At 34.4% G+C, this 22,096-nt stretch overlaps 1 protein-coding gene across 2 annotated transcripts in view; it reads left to right on the top strand.

The window, feature by feature from the left end:
* The window catches only part of LOC149802123 (protein PRRC1-like), a 49,988-nt gene that overhangs the window by 14,318 nt on the left and 13,574 nt on the right, over positions 1 to 22,096 (top strand). For both annotated transcript variants that reach the window (XM_089956512.1, XM_089956511.1), the window contains exons 4-7: positions 2,342 to 2,426; positions 5,158 to 5,315; positions 7,321 to 7,375; positions 17,802 to 17,911. In XM_089956512.1, the coding sequence (XP_089812638.1) occupies positions 2,342 to 2,426; positions 5,158 to 5,315; positions 7,321 to 7,375; positions 17,802 to 17,911 (408 nt within the window). The remainder of the gene's footprint in view (positions 1 to 2,341; positions 2,427 to 5,157; positions 5,316 to 7,320; positions 7,376 to 17,801; positions 17,912 to 22,096) is intronic.

Here is a 22,096-nt window from a genome sequence, read left to right as displayed (position 1 = left end):
ATAATTACATGATAACTATATGTCTATCTTTTATCTGCATACTAGAAATACAACCAATATGTCAAAATACATAAAATTTTACCAACTACATTCCAAAGATGGATAAACTATAAAGTTCATATGTGTATCGATATGTATCATATCACAGGCTGTGTATGCTGAATCATATCAATACATGGCACAGGTGTATCATTTCACCCCTAGTAGCAATATCTATACTTTTGGTATCGATAATTTATTATTAAGAACATTTTATGCTACTGGATGGTCAAACTTCTACACTTTTCGTAGCAATAATGAAGCAGTTGACTTTTGGTTCACCTGGGCATGAAGCCAATTGAACTTATCAGACATGATTTTTCTCCGTTTTAAAGTGGAATTCTGCTTTTCTCCTGACTTGAATCAGATTTTTCTTGATATAGTCCATTTTTTATATCATCTCCAATTCGGTCTTTTAAAAACAGTCTGTCTAGTCCCATTCCACAATGACCCTTGTAAATTATTTGTTTCATATATTAGTTAGCATACGACTCTCGTAAAGAGTATTCTGATTGGTCAAAGGTTTAAATTCATCCAGTGAATCTTTATGTAATGGAAACTGATGGCTATGAAAAGAAGAAGCATGCTTACAAAACATGACGTACCGAGTTGTTGAGAGCATGACACAAAAAGTTTAGATAAAGGTTTAAAAACGTAAAGCAATGGGAATGGCTGGAGCAAAAAGTTGATGGAAAATTAGTTGGTCAGTTTATTAGCCATCTTGAAAGTTTTATTGCTACTCCTCATGACTGGAAAGTCTTACACACATGGGGTTTTCACCAAAAGATTTATTGTGATGTCTAGTTGGTCATAATGAAACTGTTTCTGTTGGTCAGACAAGATGGCTACCATATCAGCCATCTTGAAAATCATGTTATTGCTGAATGGAAGGCCAAAACAACATTGCAGTTTAAAAATTTTTGGTCTTAAATAAAACTGTGCTGATCTGATGTTCAATATGGCCACCATGGCAGCCATCTTGAAAGTCTTTAATGTTACTCATACTGAATAAAAAGTCATATTAGCATACGGTTTTGACCAGAAAATTTCTTGTGTATGATTGGTTCTAAATAAAAATGTTATTGACTGAACATCCACTGTGGCACAACACTGGTCATCTTGAAAATCTTATTGCTACCTCTTCTCATTCAAATGGTGATATCAGCATGGGATTTTGACTTAAAAGACTTGTTATGATCTTTAGTTAGTTGGAATAGTACCTATCTGATCTGACATCCAATATGACCACCATGGCAGCCATCTTGAAAATCTTGCTATTGCTACTACTCCTGAGGTGGCACTCCACAGTTTCCTATTTTGCAGTGGGTTATAATTTACATGGGGTTTCCCACTGGTTATGATGGCTGTTTAAAATAGACATTGTATATCTTAGGCATTTTTCTAAGAACCTTTAATTCCCTTTATTTTGATGAATGATTGATGGGTGTAATATGTGTTATAGAGTATACAGCTTGGACTTACTTCAGATGTACACCTTTAAAAAACCTGCTAGCTCCACTTGGTCATTTTCACATCTTGGACTTCAGAGGTAAATTGTACAAAAAGAAAAAGAGCTGATAACTTTTTTAACATTTTATATATTCATTAATTCATTCATTGCCCTTTCAGAAGCTGGTATTGTTTGGTCTGGTAAAATTCATTTTCCCTAATTTAATAACTGCTAAAGATAGTGTACTTTGGACTATTTCAGGCTGATTTGTTGAGCACAAGGGAGCAGTCATATTAGGTAGCTGTGTGATTAGATCATGTACAATTTACACAGGTACAATATCTAAAGAAATTTCAGCCACAGTGCATATACGTAACATAGTGGTATACCAAAGTTCTCTCCACTGTGCATGTTGCAAATGTAAACAACTTCACTTTACTTCCACTACCATTTCAGAACTTCATAATATCTGTAGAGCACTCCCTGAATGGAAAGTTGTTTGAGCATGAAGTTTTCACCAAATGACGAATATGGTTTTCTTGTTAGTGTTTAATAAAAACTGTGCCAATCAGATACCCTGCAAGATCAGCACAATGCACATCATGAAAATCTCATTCTCCTTTGCAAGACTAGGTTTTCTTATGATGTGCTAGTCAGTACTATTAAATGAAAATAGTGCTAATATAACACCTAGTATGGCAGCCTCCTTAAAAATCAAGTTATTACTACTCCTCTCACATGAAAGTTTTATTCACATGGGACAATAGAATATCAGGCCTTTAATGTTTGTATATACATGTTTCATACATTTAGATTGTTTTTAAATTAGTTTACTTAATTCCTTTTGTACAGGTTAATCCAACTGTGGCGTCAACATTAGCAACTGATACTGTCTCTTCCGCCCAGCCTACCATAGTCTCACAAGTAAAGGCTCCAGGTGAGTTTAGATTTTGTCAGGTAGGTATTTGGTTGGCATTTTTATCTAGAATCTGCCTGATTCCAAACAGTATAATTTTTTTCAGGGGTCAAATGTAACAGAATTCCTATGCACATTTAAAAGTAAGTCTGTACATAAAATGGTGTATGCAACATTATGTATGCACTTAAGCATATATATGAAAAAGAAAGCAAAGTTCAGTACTTCCAACCATTTTTGAAGAAAAGCTAGCATACAGATAAATAACACAACAAAATAACTTAATTTGGTTTTAATTAGATGCTTAAAATTCTTTTTACAAACCCTGATAACCTTATTTGTCAGTCATATTTTGCTCTGCACAGCATGTATGACATATTCAGAAGATAATTGCATAGTACAGTCGAACCTGTCACTAGCAGCCATTCATGGGGGAAAAACCCTGGTCAGTGCATACACGTTACTGCTGTACACATGTTTACCTTTTAAAATTGATTTTTGAACAAGTACTGTGCAGTTAATATCATTATTGTTATATTATTATTATTATTATTATCAAGAATGTTGTATGTGCACTGTACAACAAAATCTTCATTATGGGTATATGTTGTTCTCTTCCAAATTTATGTTTAACACAAAATTACCATATCCGGCTCACTTTAATCCATCCTATAAATGTAATCATTGACTTAAAAATATATACCGATCTTAGTTTGTTCACGCTTTAAAGACAATATCAGGATTAGTCGATTGCTCAACTCATTGAGATCAAGACTCAGTTGGCTTGTATGAGAAACCTGTGATGATATGGAAATCAAAAGAAGCTTCATATGGCTATTCGTAGTGACCCATGAATTGTAACTCGACCTGCCTTTACAGACTCATTTTGAATATTGAATGATCCCTGACCCTGATGAAAATGATGTAACTTGTATATCTTCTCAAAGGAAGAAATTTGTTCTTCAGGGATAGCTTTAATTCACATGCAAATAGATAAAGATATCTAACTATTTATTCATGAGACCTCAAAAGCCTTTTCTGTCATCAAGAGGAGTTATGGCCCCAAACTGCATTTTTCCCTAACTTTCATTTCTACATGGACTAAAACTAAATTTGGTTTGTAACTCTGTAATGATGAGACCTTGAAGGAGTTTGATTTCTGCATTATGTGAAGGACTTATGTTCCATAATTGCCTCCTGTTAACAGGAGTTATGCCCCATGACCATCCTACTGACTTTAGTTTCCTCCTGTTTTTTTCTTCTTCTCCATTGCATACCTTTTCCAAGGTTTGTTTTATTCAAATTTAGTATGGAGCTTTATACTGATGAGGCCTGCATGGCTTGATTTCAAGCATTTTTCAATGACGTTAACAGGAGTTATGCCCCATGACCATCCTACTGACTTTAGTTTCTACAGAATAACCTAACCAAGGTTTGTTGGATTTCAGTCAGATTTAATATGCAGCTTTATCAATGAAACTTTTTAAAAAAAATTATTTTGAGCTTTGTACAACTGTAGTTATGTCTCCTCATTGGCTGATCTCTTGACTTTGTTTTTAACAGCATATTTTTACCAAGGTTTGATGCATTTCAATCAAATCTGACATGGGGCTTTATATCGACAAGTCCTGAGACCTTCAGTGGATATGGTTTCCCATGTTCTTTTCTCTTGACTTTGCTTTCTGCAGCATAATTTTATCAAGGTTTGTTGGGTTTCAATCAAATTTGGTTGAGTGCCTTATATAGATGAGTTGAATGTGTTTAATTTCCAGTGTTCTGCAACTTAGTTTACAGGAGTTATAAACCCTTGATTGCCTGTCTTCTTCGCTTTGGTTTCCACAGCTTAACTTTACAATGGTTTGTTGGTTTCTTGCCAAATTTGGTTCTGGAACTTATGCTGATAAATATTTGATTGAGTTTGATTTCCAGCATTAAATTAAATAAATAGAGATATTGCACATAGTACTCACTTTGGTTTCTGCACCATTACTTTCCATAGATTTGTGGATTTCAGCTAAATTTGTCATGCAATTTTATACTGGTAAGACCTTCCAGCATTCCACATTTTAATTTAGAACAGTTATGGACCCCGATTGCCAGTACTCCTTTGATTTCAGAGCATGACTTTACCTAGGAATATGTGGCTGAGTGGTCTAAAGCGCTGTCCGTTACAGATCAATGCCATCTCACCTCTGTCTGCATGGGTTCGAGTCTCGGATTCGGCCAATGTGGCTATGTGAGAAAGCTTGCCAGTAGCTTCTTGTGGGTCGGTGGTTCTTTTGGGGTTTTCACAGGTTCTTCCTCCACCATTAATACTGGCCGCCATGTGTAGCCTATCTTGTGCTGAAAAATGGCGTTCAACCCTACAACAACAACAACCTAAGAATGTACAGATGTATCATACATCATTTGTTATCCTTGAATATCTGTATGTGATTGATTTCATCCCGATTTTTCATGCGTCTTTTGTTATTCTTGAATATCTCTATACATGTGTCTTGTTTCTTTCTCCCGATATTGTCAGACAAGGCATCTGACAGTAAAATAAAGACTTTAGATAAGAAAACCTATTTAACTCGGCATTGTGTTTGTTAAATATTTTATTTTGGAAATCTGTAGTAGATCAAATATATATCCTAAAAATATCATTGATTTGTAAATCTTAGCTAATTGTAAATCTAAAAGTTCATCAGACCCTGTGTAACCTAAATATTAAACTTTAAATCAGTTCATATTCAGTGATTCTTTTCAGACCCGATCCAGAGTCCATATGAGGCAAGTTCTGACATAACAGTTCCCATGGAGAGTGTTGAAGCAACACCTCAAAGCCCCATCCCATCAGGAGCTAGGGGTTTATTTGGTTGGATATCCGGAAATAAGCTTGTATCCAGGGTGATGGAGAAAACAAAGGTAATCAAATATAATAGATCTACTTTAAGTCAAAATTCTGAAACGTTAGTTGCTTATTTTTTCCTAGACAGTTTGCAGTCTAGTATGTGCTTTTATCAACAGCAAGGAGTTTTAGGTCATTTACCTATCTGATATCTACCTAAAAACCAAAGACAAGAACAGTTGGTCTAGAAATCTTTGTCTATAGGATGATTTCTGTTCAGTCACTTTAAATGATGTTGAGTGAATATGTTAAACAATTGGTTTAAGGTTTTATAATTTTATGTTCACAGATTTTTGTATTTTTATTCATGGCGAACCAGAATCATTTGTCCAATATTAAAATGCCTTTATATGACAGGATGATTCCTTTCAAAGTTGGTAAAATTCTGTTGCTTGAGATAAAGTTGTTTAAATGTTATGTTTTTAGGTTGTGATCACCATATTTGATGATGGATTGGCATCAATTGAAAAAAATTGATGCCAGAATGCTTCCTGTAAAATTAAGTGTAAATTCATTGAAAATGTTTTAAGAAGTTGTAAATAACTGTTTTGAAGATTTAAATAATCTTCTTACCTGCAGTGAACAGTCACAGATCATAGAACTATCGATAGGCTGTGCTCCTTTAAGCAGGACAGTGGGTTATCATTCACACAATAAATCCAATCTTTCTTCCACAGTGTGTCAGTTAAGATGCTTAGCATGACCTCCAACCTATATTCCTAATGTTATTGAGATTAGAGAATGTATTCCAAATGTTACGTTTATTTAATTTAATTGTTTGTTTTTAGTTTTAATTTTTTTATATTTCAATACATGCTATTGTAATGTAACATTGTATGCTGGATTTGTCCTTTGTCCAAAATTGAGTTCATTTCTGCTTGACCTGATTGACTTTTAATTTTTTTAAAATTCATTTCATTTTATGTCAACAACTAATACATAGCTAAATTGTTCTCTGTGTGTATGAGCTTAATAGGATTATTATTCAGGTAAACAAGAAGGAGTAAATGTGTTTATTTGGGTCAGGTTTTGGAGTTTCCTAAGTGAATTTTACAAGTTATTTTGTTGTAGGTAAACAATGATCATTAGATCATTCTAGAAGGTTATTTTCCATTAGGTAATGTTTTTTTTTTTAGAAAATGCTAATTGTGACCTGAGGTCAAGTAGAGAACTATATAAATTGTAATTGTGAGGACTTGGACATTCATGCTTTAACATCTAGCACTTTCAAGTTGAACTATGTTGTGACCAATTTGGGCTGAATTTTATTTTCTTCAGATTATTGAATTCAAGTGATTATTTTCTCTGGAAATACAAAGTTTGCGGAGATAAAATTCTTGGATAAGGCCATTCACTGGAATTTAGAATATATTTAGACCAGGAATTATATTACAGTGATTCAACAAAAGACTGTTGACACATCAGCACTCCGTAAACTATAACAGACACACCATCGCCTTCAGTTTTGAATCTTTTTGGGACTTGTACTGAGTTTTATTCAGGACTTTATGTTATATGGATTTGTGTTTGTAAATCTTGGATTATTTTAGGATTTAATTCGCAATACTGTAAGTTCTTTTTTTTCATTTTCACTGTGTATTCTAGGTAAATAAATTTTTTGTAAAATTTTACAAAGCTTGTTGTCTTTCACTCATTTCTGTTACTTATTTTAAGAGCATATACTCGTAACAAAAGGAGAAAGCATATTTTGTAGTAAATTATGTTTCTCCAAGAATACTTACCCAATCACATTACTTAAAGACCCTGCTAATGACCCTGCTTTGTGAGCATCCTTCTTAGTAGTTCACTCAGGTTAAAACTGGAGACAACTAGTGGTGGCAAAGGGAGATAATGGGCAATAGCTAATGCCTTTTGCATGATTTAGACAGAAAAAGTGATCTTCTTTTAATAGGGTGGATTCAGACGGTAGCAAGCTTTTATCCCAAAAGTTAATGTGATTGGGTAAGTATTCCCAGAGAAATATAATGTACTATAAGATTTTCTCGTGTTTTTTTATTGCAGAGCTCTGTAGAAAGCATGATAACAACCCTTGACCCTGGGATGAAGGAAATCATTTGTGAGTATATCTGTAGCTGTAAAGAAAACTTATTCAGAGTTAATAAGAAATTACAGAAGTTTGCTAATATAAAGTTTTGTGTTGATGTACTTTGAAAATAAATGAATAATATAAATAATACTGACATGATATATACACATTCTTTTCTTTGCAACATGTAAAACTAATCAGTCATAAACATAGATGTATATAATGTAAAATATTCCTTGTGCCAACTAAAGCTTTTAATGATAAAAGACAAATCTGTGATAATCTTACCTGTTACCACTTACCTGTTAGAGATTGTATTATGATGGGTTATTTTCCATCTAGTTCTCTATTTCCCACTGAAAAATGTGTAAACCATCCCCACATGGCCAAAACCAACAACTATCCCAGATTGCATACACAATCCTGCCTTTGGTGAAAGTGTTCAAAGTTTGAATCGTTTGGAAAGGAAATTGGACAAATGTTGTGTTATGCTGATTGCCTACTCCCCCTAATAGTATTAAACAGGATGTAAAGGATCTTGAGGACTATGATGACAATAGATCTTGGGTTTCAGAAGAAAGGGCAATTGGTGAAATCGTTTCCAACCTGATATGAAGTGGCCTGAAATATTTTATCCCATGCAAGGATTGATTCAGATTCTCAAATAGCAGTCATATAATCTGAGGATTCTGAATCAAATAAAGAAGGAAATATTTATTTTCCACATTAAAATTTTCCTATATATAGAGTCAAATGAAGAAAGAAGGGAAACCAGATCCTCTTTACGTATTTTAAATACACCCCAAAAGCTTTAGGGCCCATTCTTCCAGCAGTGAAATTCCTTTTTAAGTATGGAATAGTTCCCCAAAAATACTAGGATTCAAAGTGACTTTAGGCTTTAGTATTGCTATTCTGATAATGACCTAATGCCTATTCAGAAAAAAGTTCCAGCAGAATCAACATTCATTTCATCAAAGGCAGGTACTACTAGGGAAGCACAATCTTTAAAATGATCTGCATCCGAGTGACTTTGATCAAAGCTTGTGTAGATAACTATATCCCATCCATCTAAAGATTATGGGTATTTATTATTACAGAGTTCTAGATGAATTTTACTAAATGATTTAGCATTCACACTGCCCCAGTTATAATGATTTGTCTATGTGGCCTCGGCTTGGATTGTACCAGTGATGAGGACAAAATACTTGTCTCAAGTTCTTGATGATTCCTGCCACTAGTAATTTTGTGGTTTAAGAACACATTACAGCATATTACCTTAGAGCTCATTAGATGAGTGTCAGAAGCTACTTGTTTGAATTGCATGCAAAAATTCCACCATCCCTCAGAAGACCCGGTACCTCTGTAAGAGAAGAGTTGTGGAATTAGCGATAAAAATAAATAGAAATCTCCAGGTTCCACTTCAGTCTTTCTGGACTAAATACCCATGTAGGAAGGGATTGAAAGAGGACAGTCTCTGTCGCTTTACTTTCTCAAAGGAGAGCTGTAGTTTAAAGAAATATGGTCTACACCCTCAGTCTACAGGATTCCCATATTCCCTGCACAGTGGACTAAGCCTCATTTGAGACATATGGAATGAAAATACAAGAGATTAGTTTGTTTTGCAAGTGATTTGTCAGAAGGCAATCTGATAGAATTTGACCACATCCACTGTCATTTCCACTGAATAAAATAAACTTAGTCGTCAGAAAACATGTATCTACATCAATGTTTCCCCTTATGCACATTTGTGCATCAGGGACGCATTGATGCATACATTTTGTTGCCATGTTTTTTTTGGATGCAAATGATTCGCCTAATGCGATCAGGATTTATTTAATGCCCAGTGCATTGAACGATGGATGACATCATGTATACTTTGAGCATAGGCATCGATGGGTTCCCCACTTTGTTTGCTCCCTGTGTTGCGCTCCTCTGTTTGTATAGTAGAGTGCAATGCAGGGAACATATGAAACAAGGAACCAGACTAGCATAGGCTATGTTATGACAGAGTAGCTTCCCCTAATCTCATGAGCTCTTACGCGATTTCCATCGAGCTCAGCAAGCTGTCATCTAGGTGTTTAACCTCAATGCTTGTTGCACTAGAAAGTGATCTCCAGATTAAAATGTCGTGCACTAAAAAGTATTAGAGAAAAAGTGAAAGAAGTAGAACACAAAAAAGTAACTGTGGATCTAACTTTAATGAAAAATGGAGAAAATAATTCCCTTAACTGAACTGTAAAGACTGCTAGAGTGAATAATCTTTTCATGACAGGGTTTAATAATTTTAAAAATTTGGAAAACTTGCCAAGACAAATGTGTTATTTGGATTACAAAGTCAGGGGGTCTTTGCAGATTTTGTTGGTTTTTAACTTTGCTGGAATAAAAGAAAGATCTTAAAGTTCAAGTGTAACTTATTAGAAAGAAGATGAATCATTAGCCTCCTTGATTTTTTTATAAATGTATTCTAGGACAAAGTACAATGAAACTAATGATAGTACACATTTAACGACAGGCAGTAAATTAACTCCCATTTGATTATAAAGATTTATTTGGCTTTTTTTTTTTGGCTTGTATGTAATGTGTTGGTCTATAATATTGCTTCAAAAAAATTATAAGGAGACTGTTAAAGGTACGACTTTGAAAGAAAACTGGAATAATAACTGTGCATGTTAGTTTATTTGTATGTTTAGAGAGAGAGAGAGTTTATGTTGTCTGATGAAAATTTGTCAGTTAATTTTTGATCCCCACATTTTTTATTTGACCCCCCAGTTCTGACACCAAGGGTATTTTTTACCCTCAATTTTACACCCCCAGGGGATACACTGCTACGTTAAGGAAATGATGTCCTTAATAGAGAAAAGGGCCATATGGGAATTGTCCTGAAATCACGGGTGAGGTTTCTACAGCACTGTGTTTGTTAGCACACACACACACACAAAATGTGGACTAGATAAGAGATTTATATAGTTTTATAGGGTTTGGTGTCATTATGGGTCATAGGAGTAATCTGAGGTAATTTTGTCATCACAGGGTATTATTTTTTTTTCTTCAGGAATATTGTTTGTCAGTATTAAGCTTGTGTCAGCCCTGTTTCTATTTGTGATGGACTGGAGTAATTAGCTGTATCAATTCTGTACAATGTACATGGGCCTGGAGGGAGTGGCTTGATGAAGGCACATGTGTTTTTGTTCCGTCATTGATTGGAATCATAAAGAGGAAAAATTATGAAATTCTTTTAATTGAAACACTCAAGATGTTGTTTGCTTGGGAATATCAAATTCATTTCATTTTGGTGTGCAGTAAATTCTCCATTGGAATGTGATTTGTGTTGGAAATTTAGTCTAAGCTTGTCACTGTGGATCATTATTTGGAACCCATGTAATTCAGTTTAGTTGAAATAACTAAGAAAGTACATTTTGAGGAGATGCAAAAGGTAAATATATTTATTGCCATTTTCAGAACAAGCCATATTACATTTGCATATTCTTTGTTGGCAGGGACCCCAGCTATATGTATGACCTGTATGGCTTGTAATATAAACCTGGTCTGCAGTTTTTATTAACTACATTGTTACTGTTTGGATCAACCTATTCCTACAGCATGATGCAAAATTCTTTTAAGTTGTTCTCAAATCATACAGTACAGTGCTACCATATCTTTCTTTAAAGTTAGGGTAAAACTGACTGGAATATAGCAGATTAATTTAAAATGGAGATTTATCACTGGTGGTTTATATTTAATTAATTAAATATATTTAATTATAGCCATCAGTGTCATTACATATGCAGTTGATACAGAGGCTGGCATAAAATGCCACCTAAAGTGAAATTAAAACTAACTGGAGATGGACGCATCATTCTTCTGATGAAATTTCTGATCTTGAAGGAATCAGCAAGAGTCAGATGCGAACAGGACGAAATCATCAATGTTGAAGATTATTATGTTACTGTCAGGTGGCCTTAAATCTGAATCAAGCATGATTGTGTGAATTTGGAAAATTAGAATGAAACAACATTATAAGTTTTAAAAAATAATTGGAGTAAGATTTGTCCATGGGTATGATATGATGCTCAGAAAAATATCGGGATATGTTTAAGTTTTGTACAAGCTGGTCAATTCACTTTTAGTTCTAACTTCAGAATTAGCTAGTTATAATATTAAAATGTCGGATCATAAGCTGTCATTAGTCATTATTACATCTCAAGAAAACCATAACAAAAATAGCGCAGAAAGTCCAATCTGACCAGGAACAGGTGGCACTGAAGGCAGTACTGTGGTTGGCAAAAGAATGTATACCACTTGTTAAATCTTTATTCAGTTGTTCAGAAGATGTTTGATGTTCCAAATGTGAAATTTTAATCTATCTTGGAACATGTAGATTATGTCTCCTCTCACAGTGCCTTTGAATTCCTTGAGGTATTATCCAAGACAAAGTTGAGGACTAGTTGGTGGAAACAAACAAAAAACCTTAGTCAGAGTTCAGGCTGATGAAAACGCAGTGCATAAACATCTTGTTATGTACACACAGAAGACAATACATACAGTAATCATAAGTGTTTAATTCACAACACATTTGTACAATAATTAGCAAGATATATCGGCATCATTTAATGATGTATGAAAAGTATCCTATCCATTAACAAAATGTGAACATTAGCTGAGATAAATTGTCCTATATCCCACAGATCACTGGTAGGTGATCCTGTTTTGGCTTCTACTTTATTTGTACATAATTCTCCTTGAAGCCTGGTATTCAGGAAGTAGCTTATCATATTAGATTCTTCAGACTGGTATTCAGGAGGTAGCTTATCATATTAGATTCTTCAGCCTGGTATTCAGGAAGTAGCTTATCATATTAGATTCTTCAGACTGATATTCAGGAAGTAGCTTATCATTGTAGATTCTTCAGCCTGGTATTCAGGAAGTAGCATATCATAGTAGATTCTTCAGACTGGTATTCAGGAGGTAGCTTATCATATTAGATTCTTCAGCCTGGTATTCAGGAGGTAGCTTATCATATTAGATTCTTCAGACTGGTATTCAGGAAGTAGCTTATCATATTAGATTCTTCAGCCTGGTATTCAGGAAGTAGCTTATCATTGTAGATTCTTCAGCCTGGTATTCAGGAAGTAGCATATCATAGTAGATTCTTCAGCCTGGTATTCAGGAAGTAGCTTATCATAGTAGATTCTTCAGCCTGGTATTCAGGAAGTAGCTTATCATATTAGATTCTTCAGCCTGGTATTCAGGAAGTAGCTTATCATTGTAGATTCTTCAGCTTGGTATTCAGGAAGTAGCTTATCATAGTAGATTCTTCAGCCTGGTATTCAGGAAGTAGCTTATCATAGTAGATTCTTCAGACTGGTATTCAGGAAGTAGCTTATCATTGTAGATTCTTCAGACTGGTATTCAGGAAGTAGCTTATCATAGTAGATTCTTCAGCCTGGTATTCAGGAAGTAGCTTATTATTGTAGATTCTTCAGCTTGGTATTCAGGAAGTAGCTTATCATATTAGATTCTTCAGACTGGTATTCAAGAAGTAGCTTATCATATTAGATTCTTCAGCCTGGTATTCAGGAAGTAGCTTATTATTGTAGATTCTTCAGCTTGGTATTCAGGAAGTAGCTTATCATATTAGATTCTTCAGACTGGTATTCAAGAAGTAGCTTATCATATTAGATTCTTCAGACTGGTATTCAGGACGTAGCTTATCATTGTAGATTCTTCAGCCTGGTATTCATAAAGTAGCTTATCATATTAGATTCTTCAGACTGGTATTCAGGAAGTAGCTTATATTAGATTCTTCAGCCTGGTATTCAGGAAGTAGCTTATCATTGTAGATTCTTCAGCTTGGTATTCAGTAAGTAGCTTATTATATTAGATTCTTCAGACTGGTATTCAGGAAGTAGCTTATGATATTAGATTCTTCAGACTGGTATTCAGGAAGTAGCTTATCATAGTAGATTCTTCAGCCTGGTATTCAGGAAGTAGCTTATCATAGTAGATTCTTCAGCCTGGTATTCAGGAAGTAGCTTATCATTGTAGATTCTTCAGCTTGGTATTCAGGAAGTAGCTTATCATATTAGATTCTTCAGACTGGTATTCAGGAAGTAGCTTATATTAGATTCTTCAGCCTGGTATTCAGGAAGTAGCTTATCATTGTAGATTCTTCAGCCTGGTATTCAGGAAGTAGTTTATCATATTAGATTCTTCAGACTGGTATTCAGGAAGTAGCTTATCATATTAGATTCTTCAGACTGGTATTCAGGAAGTAGCTTATCTTAGTAGATTCTTCAGCTTGGTATTCAGGAAGTAGCTTATCATAGTAGATTCTTCAGACTGTATTCAGGAAGTAGCTTATCATTGTAGATTCTTCAGCTTGGTATTCAGGAAGTAGCTTATCATATTAAATTCTTCAGACTGGTATTCAGGAAGTAGCTTATCATATTAGATTCTTCAGACTGGTATTCAGGAAGTAGCTTATCATAGTAGATTCTTCAGCTTGGTATTCAGGAAGTAGCTTATCATATTAGATTCTTCAGACTGTATTCAGGAAGTAGCTTATCATTGTAGATTCTTCAGCCTGATATTCAGGAAGTAGCTTATCATATTAGATTCTTCAGAATGGTATTCAGGAGGTAGCTTATCATATTAGATTCTTCAGCCTGGTATTCAGGAAGTAGCTTATCATATTAGATTCTTCAGCCTGGTATTCAGGAAGTAGCTTATCATATTAGATTCTTCAGTCTGGTATTCAGGAAGTAGCTTATCATTGTAGATTCTTCAGACTGGTATTCAGGAAGTAGCTTATCATATTAGATTCTTCAGCCTGGTATTCAGGAAGTAGCTTATCATAGTAGATTCTTCAGCCTGGTATTCAGGAAGTAGCTTATCATAGTAGATTCTTCAGCCTGGTATTCAGGAAGTAGCTTATCATTGTAGATTCATCAGCCTGGTGTTCAGGAAGTAGCTTATCATTGTAGATTCTTCAGCCTGGTATTCAGGAAGTAGCTTATCATATTAGATTCTTTAGCCTGGTATTCAGGAAGTAGCTTATCATAGATTCTTCAGCCTGGTATTCAGGAAGTAGCATAACATAGTAGATTATCCAGCCTGGTATTCAGGAAGTAGCTTATCATAGTAGATTCTTCAGCCTGGTATTTAGGAAGTATCCTATCATTGTAGATTCTTCAGACTGGTATTCAGGAAGCAGCCTATCATATTAGATTGTTCAGTCTGGTATTCAGGAAGTAGCTTATCATATTAGATTCTTCAGACTGGTATTCAGGAAGTAGCTTATCATAGTAGATTCTTCAGCCTGGTATTCAGGAAGTAGCTTATCATATTAGATTCTTCAGCCTGGTGTTCAGGAAGTAGCTTATCATTGTAGATTCTTCAGCCTGGTATTCAGGAAGTAGCTTATCATATTAGATTCTTTAGCCTGGTATTCAGGAAGTAGCTTATCATAGATTCTTCAGCCTGGTATTCAGGAAGTAGCATAACATAGTAGATTATCCAGCCTGGTATTCAGGAAGTAGCTTATCATAGTAGATTATCAAGCCTGGTATTCAGGAAGTAGCTTATCATAGTAGATTATCAAGCCTGGTATTCAGGAAGTAGCTTATCACAGTAGATTCTTCAGCCTGGTATTCAGGAAGTAGCTTATCATAGTACATTCTTCAGCCTGGTATTCAGGAAGTAGCTTATCACAGTAGATTCTTCAGCCTGGTATTCAGGAAGTAGCTTATCATAGATCCTTCAGCCTGGGATTCAGGAAGTAGCATAACATAGTAGATTATCCAGCCTGGTATTCAGGAAGTAGCTTATCATAGTAGATTATCAAGCCTGGTATTCAGGAAGTAGCTTATCATAGTAGATTATCAAGCCTGGTATTCAGGAAGTAGCTTATCATAGTAGATTATCAAGCCTGGTATTCAGGAAGTAGCTTATCATAGTAGATTATCAAGCCTGGTATTCAGGAAGTAACTTATCATAGTAGATTATCAAGCCTGGTATTCAGGAAGTAGCTTATCACAGTAGATTCTTCAGCTGGCAAGCATGATGCAAATAAGACAGCATAATTTCTCATGAGAGAGGGCTATCTCAAATCATCATACTTATCTACTAGACTCCAACCCATCTCCACACAGGATTGTTTTGATTGTCATCTCAAATCATCATACTCATCTACAAGCCCATCCCCACACAGGATTGTTTTGATTGTTATCTCGAATCATCATACTTATCTACTAGACTCCTACTAGACTCCTGCCCATCTCCACACAGGATTGTTTTGATTGTTATCTCAAAATCATTGTGCTCATCTACTAGACTCCTTCCCATCTCCACACAGGATTGTTTTGATTGTGATCTTAAATCATTATACTTATCTACTAGCCCATCTCCACATAGGATTATTTTCAGAGGCTTTATCTCTTTGGAGTTCTGGAAGATTGAATTAGACATGCACACATGGAGTAGTTCCTGGTTTTGGCTATGCTGGAAGAGTTTGTTAATAATATTTTTTCAGTGGGAAGGGAAGAAGGAAATTGGGCTGTTGTAATAGATTCTCTGACAAGTGTCATGCACAGATAACCCATTCACATGAGATAGGATGAATTCTGCAAAATTATTACCATTAATTAAATTAATGTCATGATAATTGATGAGTGTTGATGAGTTCTATGATATTTCAGCAATGTCCACACAAATTTCTAACATGCATTAGGATTATAAAATTCAGATGATATAAGTATCCCCTACCTTTAGTAGAAAAAGTATGTGTTGGGGGATGTGTGTATGGGTCTGTCTTCCTGTCCATCCTTCCTTCCTTCCATCCATTTTACACAGAACAACACCCTTGATTATTATTGGATTTTGACCAAATTTGGCTTACAGTTAAATACAGATGAGACCTTGGGTGAGCATGAATATTAGCTTTTTTAGGTCACTGTATAGCAGAGTTATAGCCCCTGATTTTTGGATCCACCACTTTTGTTTACACATAAAAATCTCCCTTAATTATTACTGGATTTCAGTTAAGTTTGGTGTGCAACTAGATATTGACAAGATGTTGAGTGATTTAGATTGTGTTCTGTGTCATCATTTAGCAGACGTATAACCTGTGATTGTCAGACCTGCCCACTTTTGTTTCAACACGATAACTTGTTATTAGATTTCAGCCTGATTTGGTACACAGCTAGATACTGACAGTACCTTTGGTAGAGTTTGATTGCCAGCATTCTACATGATTATTTAGCAGAGTTGTAGCTGGAGTGGAGTTATCAGAACTACCCACTTTTTGTACACCATATATTTTATATTTCATCCAAATTTGGTAGGCTGCTTGAAATTGATGAGACTGTGACTCAATTCATTTGTCATCCCTCTAGGTCATTGTATGGCAGAGATACAGACCAACATTTTCCGACCCACCCACCTTTTTTCCTGGCCATAAATCCCTTGATTATTTGCCTTCAGCCAGATTTGAGATGTTTCTCGTTACTGTATGATCTTGGCTGTGTTTGATTGTCAGCATATTGCATTATCATTTAGAGCATTGCAGTTCCTGATTTTCAGACCGTCCTACTTTGTTACAACACATTATCTCCTTTAATTATTATTCACTTTGAGCCTAAATTTTTGTATGCACATTCTGCATCGTTTAGTGGAGGTATAGCCTACTGTTTGGTAGAGTAACTCACTCAATTATTATTGGATTTCAACCAGATTTTATTGGCAGCTTGAAATAAATGAGGCTAACAAAAATCATGGGATGTAATTCCTGGAATTGCTTGTTTTGTATTCAGTTTGGTGGTGCTCATAATTTCAAAGAAAGGGTTAACACCACAGTTATGATTCCAAAAACTGGCTGATTTGGTTGGTTTTGAGCCATACCCTCATCCTTCCCCTATATGTGGCAGGTATTTAGCTACTGAGGCTCTCACATCACTTGGAGCCAAATTTTTAATCTTCTTACAGACTTTCTAAGATCTGCTTATTTCAGAAATAATTCAGTTAGCATAATCCAGCCATTAGGAAAACCAAAAGTTAATGATGCCTTAACAAAAATCTCAAGTATTTACCATAATATTTTATATCAGGAGGTTGAGATGATACCTACTGGTACCTGAAATTTTACAGCAGAAATTGGCAGGTATTTAGATATTTGAAGTGTGTTATGCCGGTTCCATAATACATTATAAACAGTACATTATAAACATAGTTCTATTGTACAGCCTTTCTTTACCACATTTCAGTGATTGTGACTTCAGCTGTGTATAAAATTTATTTGCATAAAGATGGTTGCTTTTGAGGAAGTGTATAGATGAAAAGGTAGGAAAGTCAGAACCTGTATGGATTCATATGAGAGATGGTTGCTCAGAAAAGTTTGCCTTTATGTCAGGTTGCTTTGTAGTTGTTAAGTGATATAAAAACTCCAAATTAATTTAAACAGATTCTGGTGGAGACATCTCAGTGATTGTGACATCAACTGCGGAGAACAAGGTGGGAGCAGTGAGAGAGGCTTTCCAGGAGGTCTTCAGAAGGGCAACTGTGATGGGAAAAGTATGTGACCTATAGTATTTGCATACCCTCTCATTTCTTTATACTCCTCTACCAATTTTGAAAACAACTCAAGGATATAAAAAATGTACAAAACTTAGTCATGTCATTCATCGATTTATAATTTCTAACCTGATTGTTGCCAAGGGGTCCCTAGCATTGTCAAATTATTGGCATTTCAACGCAAACAGAAGATTCCAATGTAAACAAGAAAACAGACTGCTCACTGACTGTTTTTATTTCTAGAACGACTGCTTCAGTAAAGATTTTGTTGTCTGCATCCAACATTTGCAATGCCTTCTTCTAAAACAAATGTAACAAATAAATAGGAGGAAGTCTTGTTGTTAGATAGATGTAAATCCAAACTTTATGGAGATTTTAAAAGACGGTGAAACTACATCGCATGTATTGCTTGAAAACAAGTGTATAAATTGGCAGTTTTAAGTAATGTAAATCAAAAGCTAAAAATAAACAACTGTTTTTGGTATAAGCAAACTTGGTAAAAATACTGTACTTTTTGTCAGTGAGACTGAACTGTGAGCTAGTAATATTATGTATGTACATACAATTATTATTATAACAGTAGTTTATTTAGTAGCACACAATTTTAATATTCATGAGTTGGAAAACCTACAGAATAATTAATCATTTACTCCTTTGACTTTGATATTTAAAAAAACAAAAACAAAACAAACATCAGTTCTGAAGAGAACTTGACTTGCATCAGTTGCTGAAAAAGATATTTGCATCTCAAGATTTGATAGTAGTTTCAATATAATCTTTGATATACCATGAGATCCATAAATCAATTTTTCATTAAAAGGAAACAAGGCTTGCCAAGCTTCCTTTTAGTGAAAAATTTATACGAGTGGTATATCAAAGATACAGTGTACGTACTATACATATATTTTATTTATATCGAATACAAATACACATACTTGCATTTCCAATGTAGTTAAGATTAACTACAAGCAACGGTGTATTGACAGAATGAATGAACTCGGTCCAGTGTGTCTGCTACAAAGTGTAGTTCTTAACCTTTTGCAAATAATCACAGTCTCCTTTGCAAATTGATAAGTTGCATCTTTTAGTTTTTGAACTTTTATTTTCATTCACATTGATTAAATAAATATAAGACATGAATAAAACAAGAAAGATGGTTTAAATGAAGAAAGTAGAGCTTTACAAACACAGCATGGTTTAAATGAAGAAAGTAGAGCCCTACAAACACAGCATGGTTTAAATGAAGAAAGTAGAGCTCTACAAACACAGCATGGTTTATATGAAGAAAGTAGAGCTCTACAAACACAGCATGGTTTATATGAAGAAAGTTGAGCCCTACAAACACAGCATGGTTTAAATGAAGAAAGTAGAGCTCTACAAACACAGCGTGGTTTATATAAAGAAAGTTGAGCCCTACAAACACAGCATGGTTTATATGAAGAAAGTTGAGCTCTACAAACACAGCATGGTTAACTACTTAAACATTGAACATGTTGCTTTCACATACTGGCTAGCATATTTAAACAAGTTGGAAAATAAACCAAGCAACTTGAAGAACCAGTAAGAGGTAATTCAGACTTTTTTAAAATGTATTTACAGTTCATAAAAGTCATTAGTATGATTTAATTAACATTGCTACCAACCATACATTTATTTATATCCTTCATTTCTAACTTTTCCCTTTCCGTTGCTTTGTCTGACTCCATTTATCCATCATTCTTAGATGCAGAGACATCATTGCATGACAGACAGGTGAAAATCTGCCACACTTTGTTTTTAATGGATTTTTGCTGGTATCTTTCTACACAGGTCCTCACAGAGAGAGATGGTGGTGGGTTTGGGGAGACATACCATAAAGGCATTCATTCAGAGAGAGAGAGAGACAAAGAGAGAGACAGAGAGGGAGATGTGATGGTGGGTTTGGGGAGACTTACCATAAAGGCATTCATTCATTCATTGACCATCCATATGTTTCTTTGTTGGCTCAATAGTCTGCTGCCTTACCAACTCACACATGATAGATAAAGGTTGAAGGAAGGTAGATCGTCCTTCAGACATTTTATTATTAATTAATTTATTTTAGACCCTTATTAATGGGTTTGATAAAACATGAAGAAAGAAATTTTTTTAAAAAGAGCTTTAAAGAGATTACAGTATTCCTTATTACAGATATTATGTATTAAAATCCCATGGAACATTTAAACCTAACCAATACAAAAGTCCCAAGGTCTTGTAGGTTACTTGGTGCAAGTTCAGTTATCTTTTCTTTTCTCATTCCACATACTTCATCATATTATCTCCCTTATGCATGCGAGACATACAGACAGAAAAAGAGAGTGTGAGAGAGATTTTGATGAAATTATGTTTAATTCATTTAGAAGATGGAGGTTATTAATATTTTTATTGTTATTTATTACAATGCTAATTACTTTATACCAACACTTTAAAAGCCACGTTATTCAAAATAAAAATTTAAGATAGGTTTGAAAGAGGGGTACCATGCTGGATGTCTGACCAGTACCATTTTCATATAGGACAAGTAGATCTTGGAACGCTGTATAAAGTTTCATGGAAATCCAGTGTTGTTTGGAAGGAATAGTAAATTTTTGATAATGTATAATGGTTGACAGAAGACAGTCTGTCCTTTAATTCTTTAATGCACAATTACGTGTTTTGACACCAAACCCTTTACTGTACAGTTATGCTTTCTGATGCCTTTTATGACAGATCCAATTACGATAGCCATCATTACCAAATTTAAGTCTTAATACCAATCAGTATCATTTATTTGGCTATAAATATAAAGCCACAGTTCAATCAACATTCATCCATTGTATTTAAGATCATATCTGCCAATTGTAAATGTCTGCTCTGTAAGTCATTTCAAAGTCTAAATAGTACAGTTCAAAGATTTATGTTGTTAAACATGGGGATCTACCATTCTTTGAAGCAGTCCAGGAAATTATTATCACCGTTTCTCCAAAATAGAGGAAGATTAGAGCAAACTTTGAACTTTGGAACGAGGCTACAAGCTTAAAATACCTTACTGATATGTATTCCTTGCTTAAGTTTATATCCATCATTTCAGTTAAAAGATACGACCAAGAATCACTTTTTTATTAAAAAAATATGGATTATCAATGTTAAAAAACCCATTTCCTCTCTAATTATAATACTAATCAGGACATAAAATATAACAAATTATGTACTTCAATATTCATCTACTTTTATAAACAAGGAAAAACCATTACTTGCATGTTACAGCAAATTCTGCTACATTCCTCTAATCCAGTGCATGCTTATCTTGGTAAATTTTAGGATTTGTCCTTAGAGAAATGTGCTTCAGTACTTTAAAATCTTTATTTAAATGTCATTTAAAAGTTATTTAAATATTTTTTTTTCATTCATTGTAGCTGATACTTTGTTAAAATTCATATGAAAGTTGATGCAAGATAGTGAGTCCCTGAACTTTGCATTTTGAAAACCAGTACAGGTATTAAATATACTAAATATGGCTCATTAATACTGATTTCATGCTCAATCGGACCACCCACCCAATCCAGTTATCATAGATCTGCTTAAACATTGATATTTAATCAGTGGCAATATTTAATTTCTGCTCCCAAAAACACATTTCAGGTTGTTCTGGCATTGAAAATGAGAATACAACTGGTTGTCAGGTTTTAAGATTTTGAAAGTCTGACAACTATTTTCAGCAACTTTGCTAAGATTGTAATTTTTCATTAATAATGGAAACAGAGAAAAGATAAATCAGTTTGATATTGGTTTCTGGATAACTCACTCAACAACAATAATGTACATACTACAGGGATATTAAAATATAGTGAGGTATGACAGTTTAATCATTTCAATTTCAGTTTCATGATTTTGCATACCAGAAAATGTGTCTGGTTTAAGATTTACAGAATGTAGCAGGCATAACAGAATTAGTCCATGAATATAAATTTTAGTGAAAGGAGAAAAATAAAGTAATGATATTTTTATTTGTCACAGATGCTAAAGGGCATATTCTAACAAGATAACCTTTAAAAATGTTTGAGGCTAATAAAATAATTTATCCACTCATTATTTGACTCCATTTTATGAAGTTATTGTGATCATTATTATGTGCTATTTATTCTCATTTTACTTCACTGAATTTGGGGCCTCGAATGGTCTAAAGTG

The sequence above is a fragment of the Sinohyriopsis cumingii genome, chromosome 4 (genome assembly GCF_028554795.1).
Source record: "Sinohyriopsis cumingii isolate HCF-2022 chromosome 4, ASM2855479v2, whole genome shotgun sequence".
NCBI lineage: Eukaryota > Metazoa > Mollusca > Bivalvia > Unionida > Unionidae > Sinohyriopsis > Sinohyriopsis cumingii.
The sequence above is the reverse complement of the archived record's forward strand: the minus strand, read 5'-3'. Positions and strand labels throughout refer to the sequence as shown.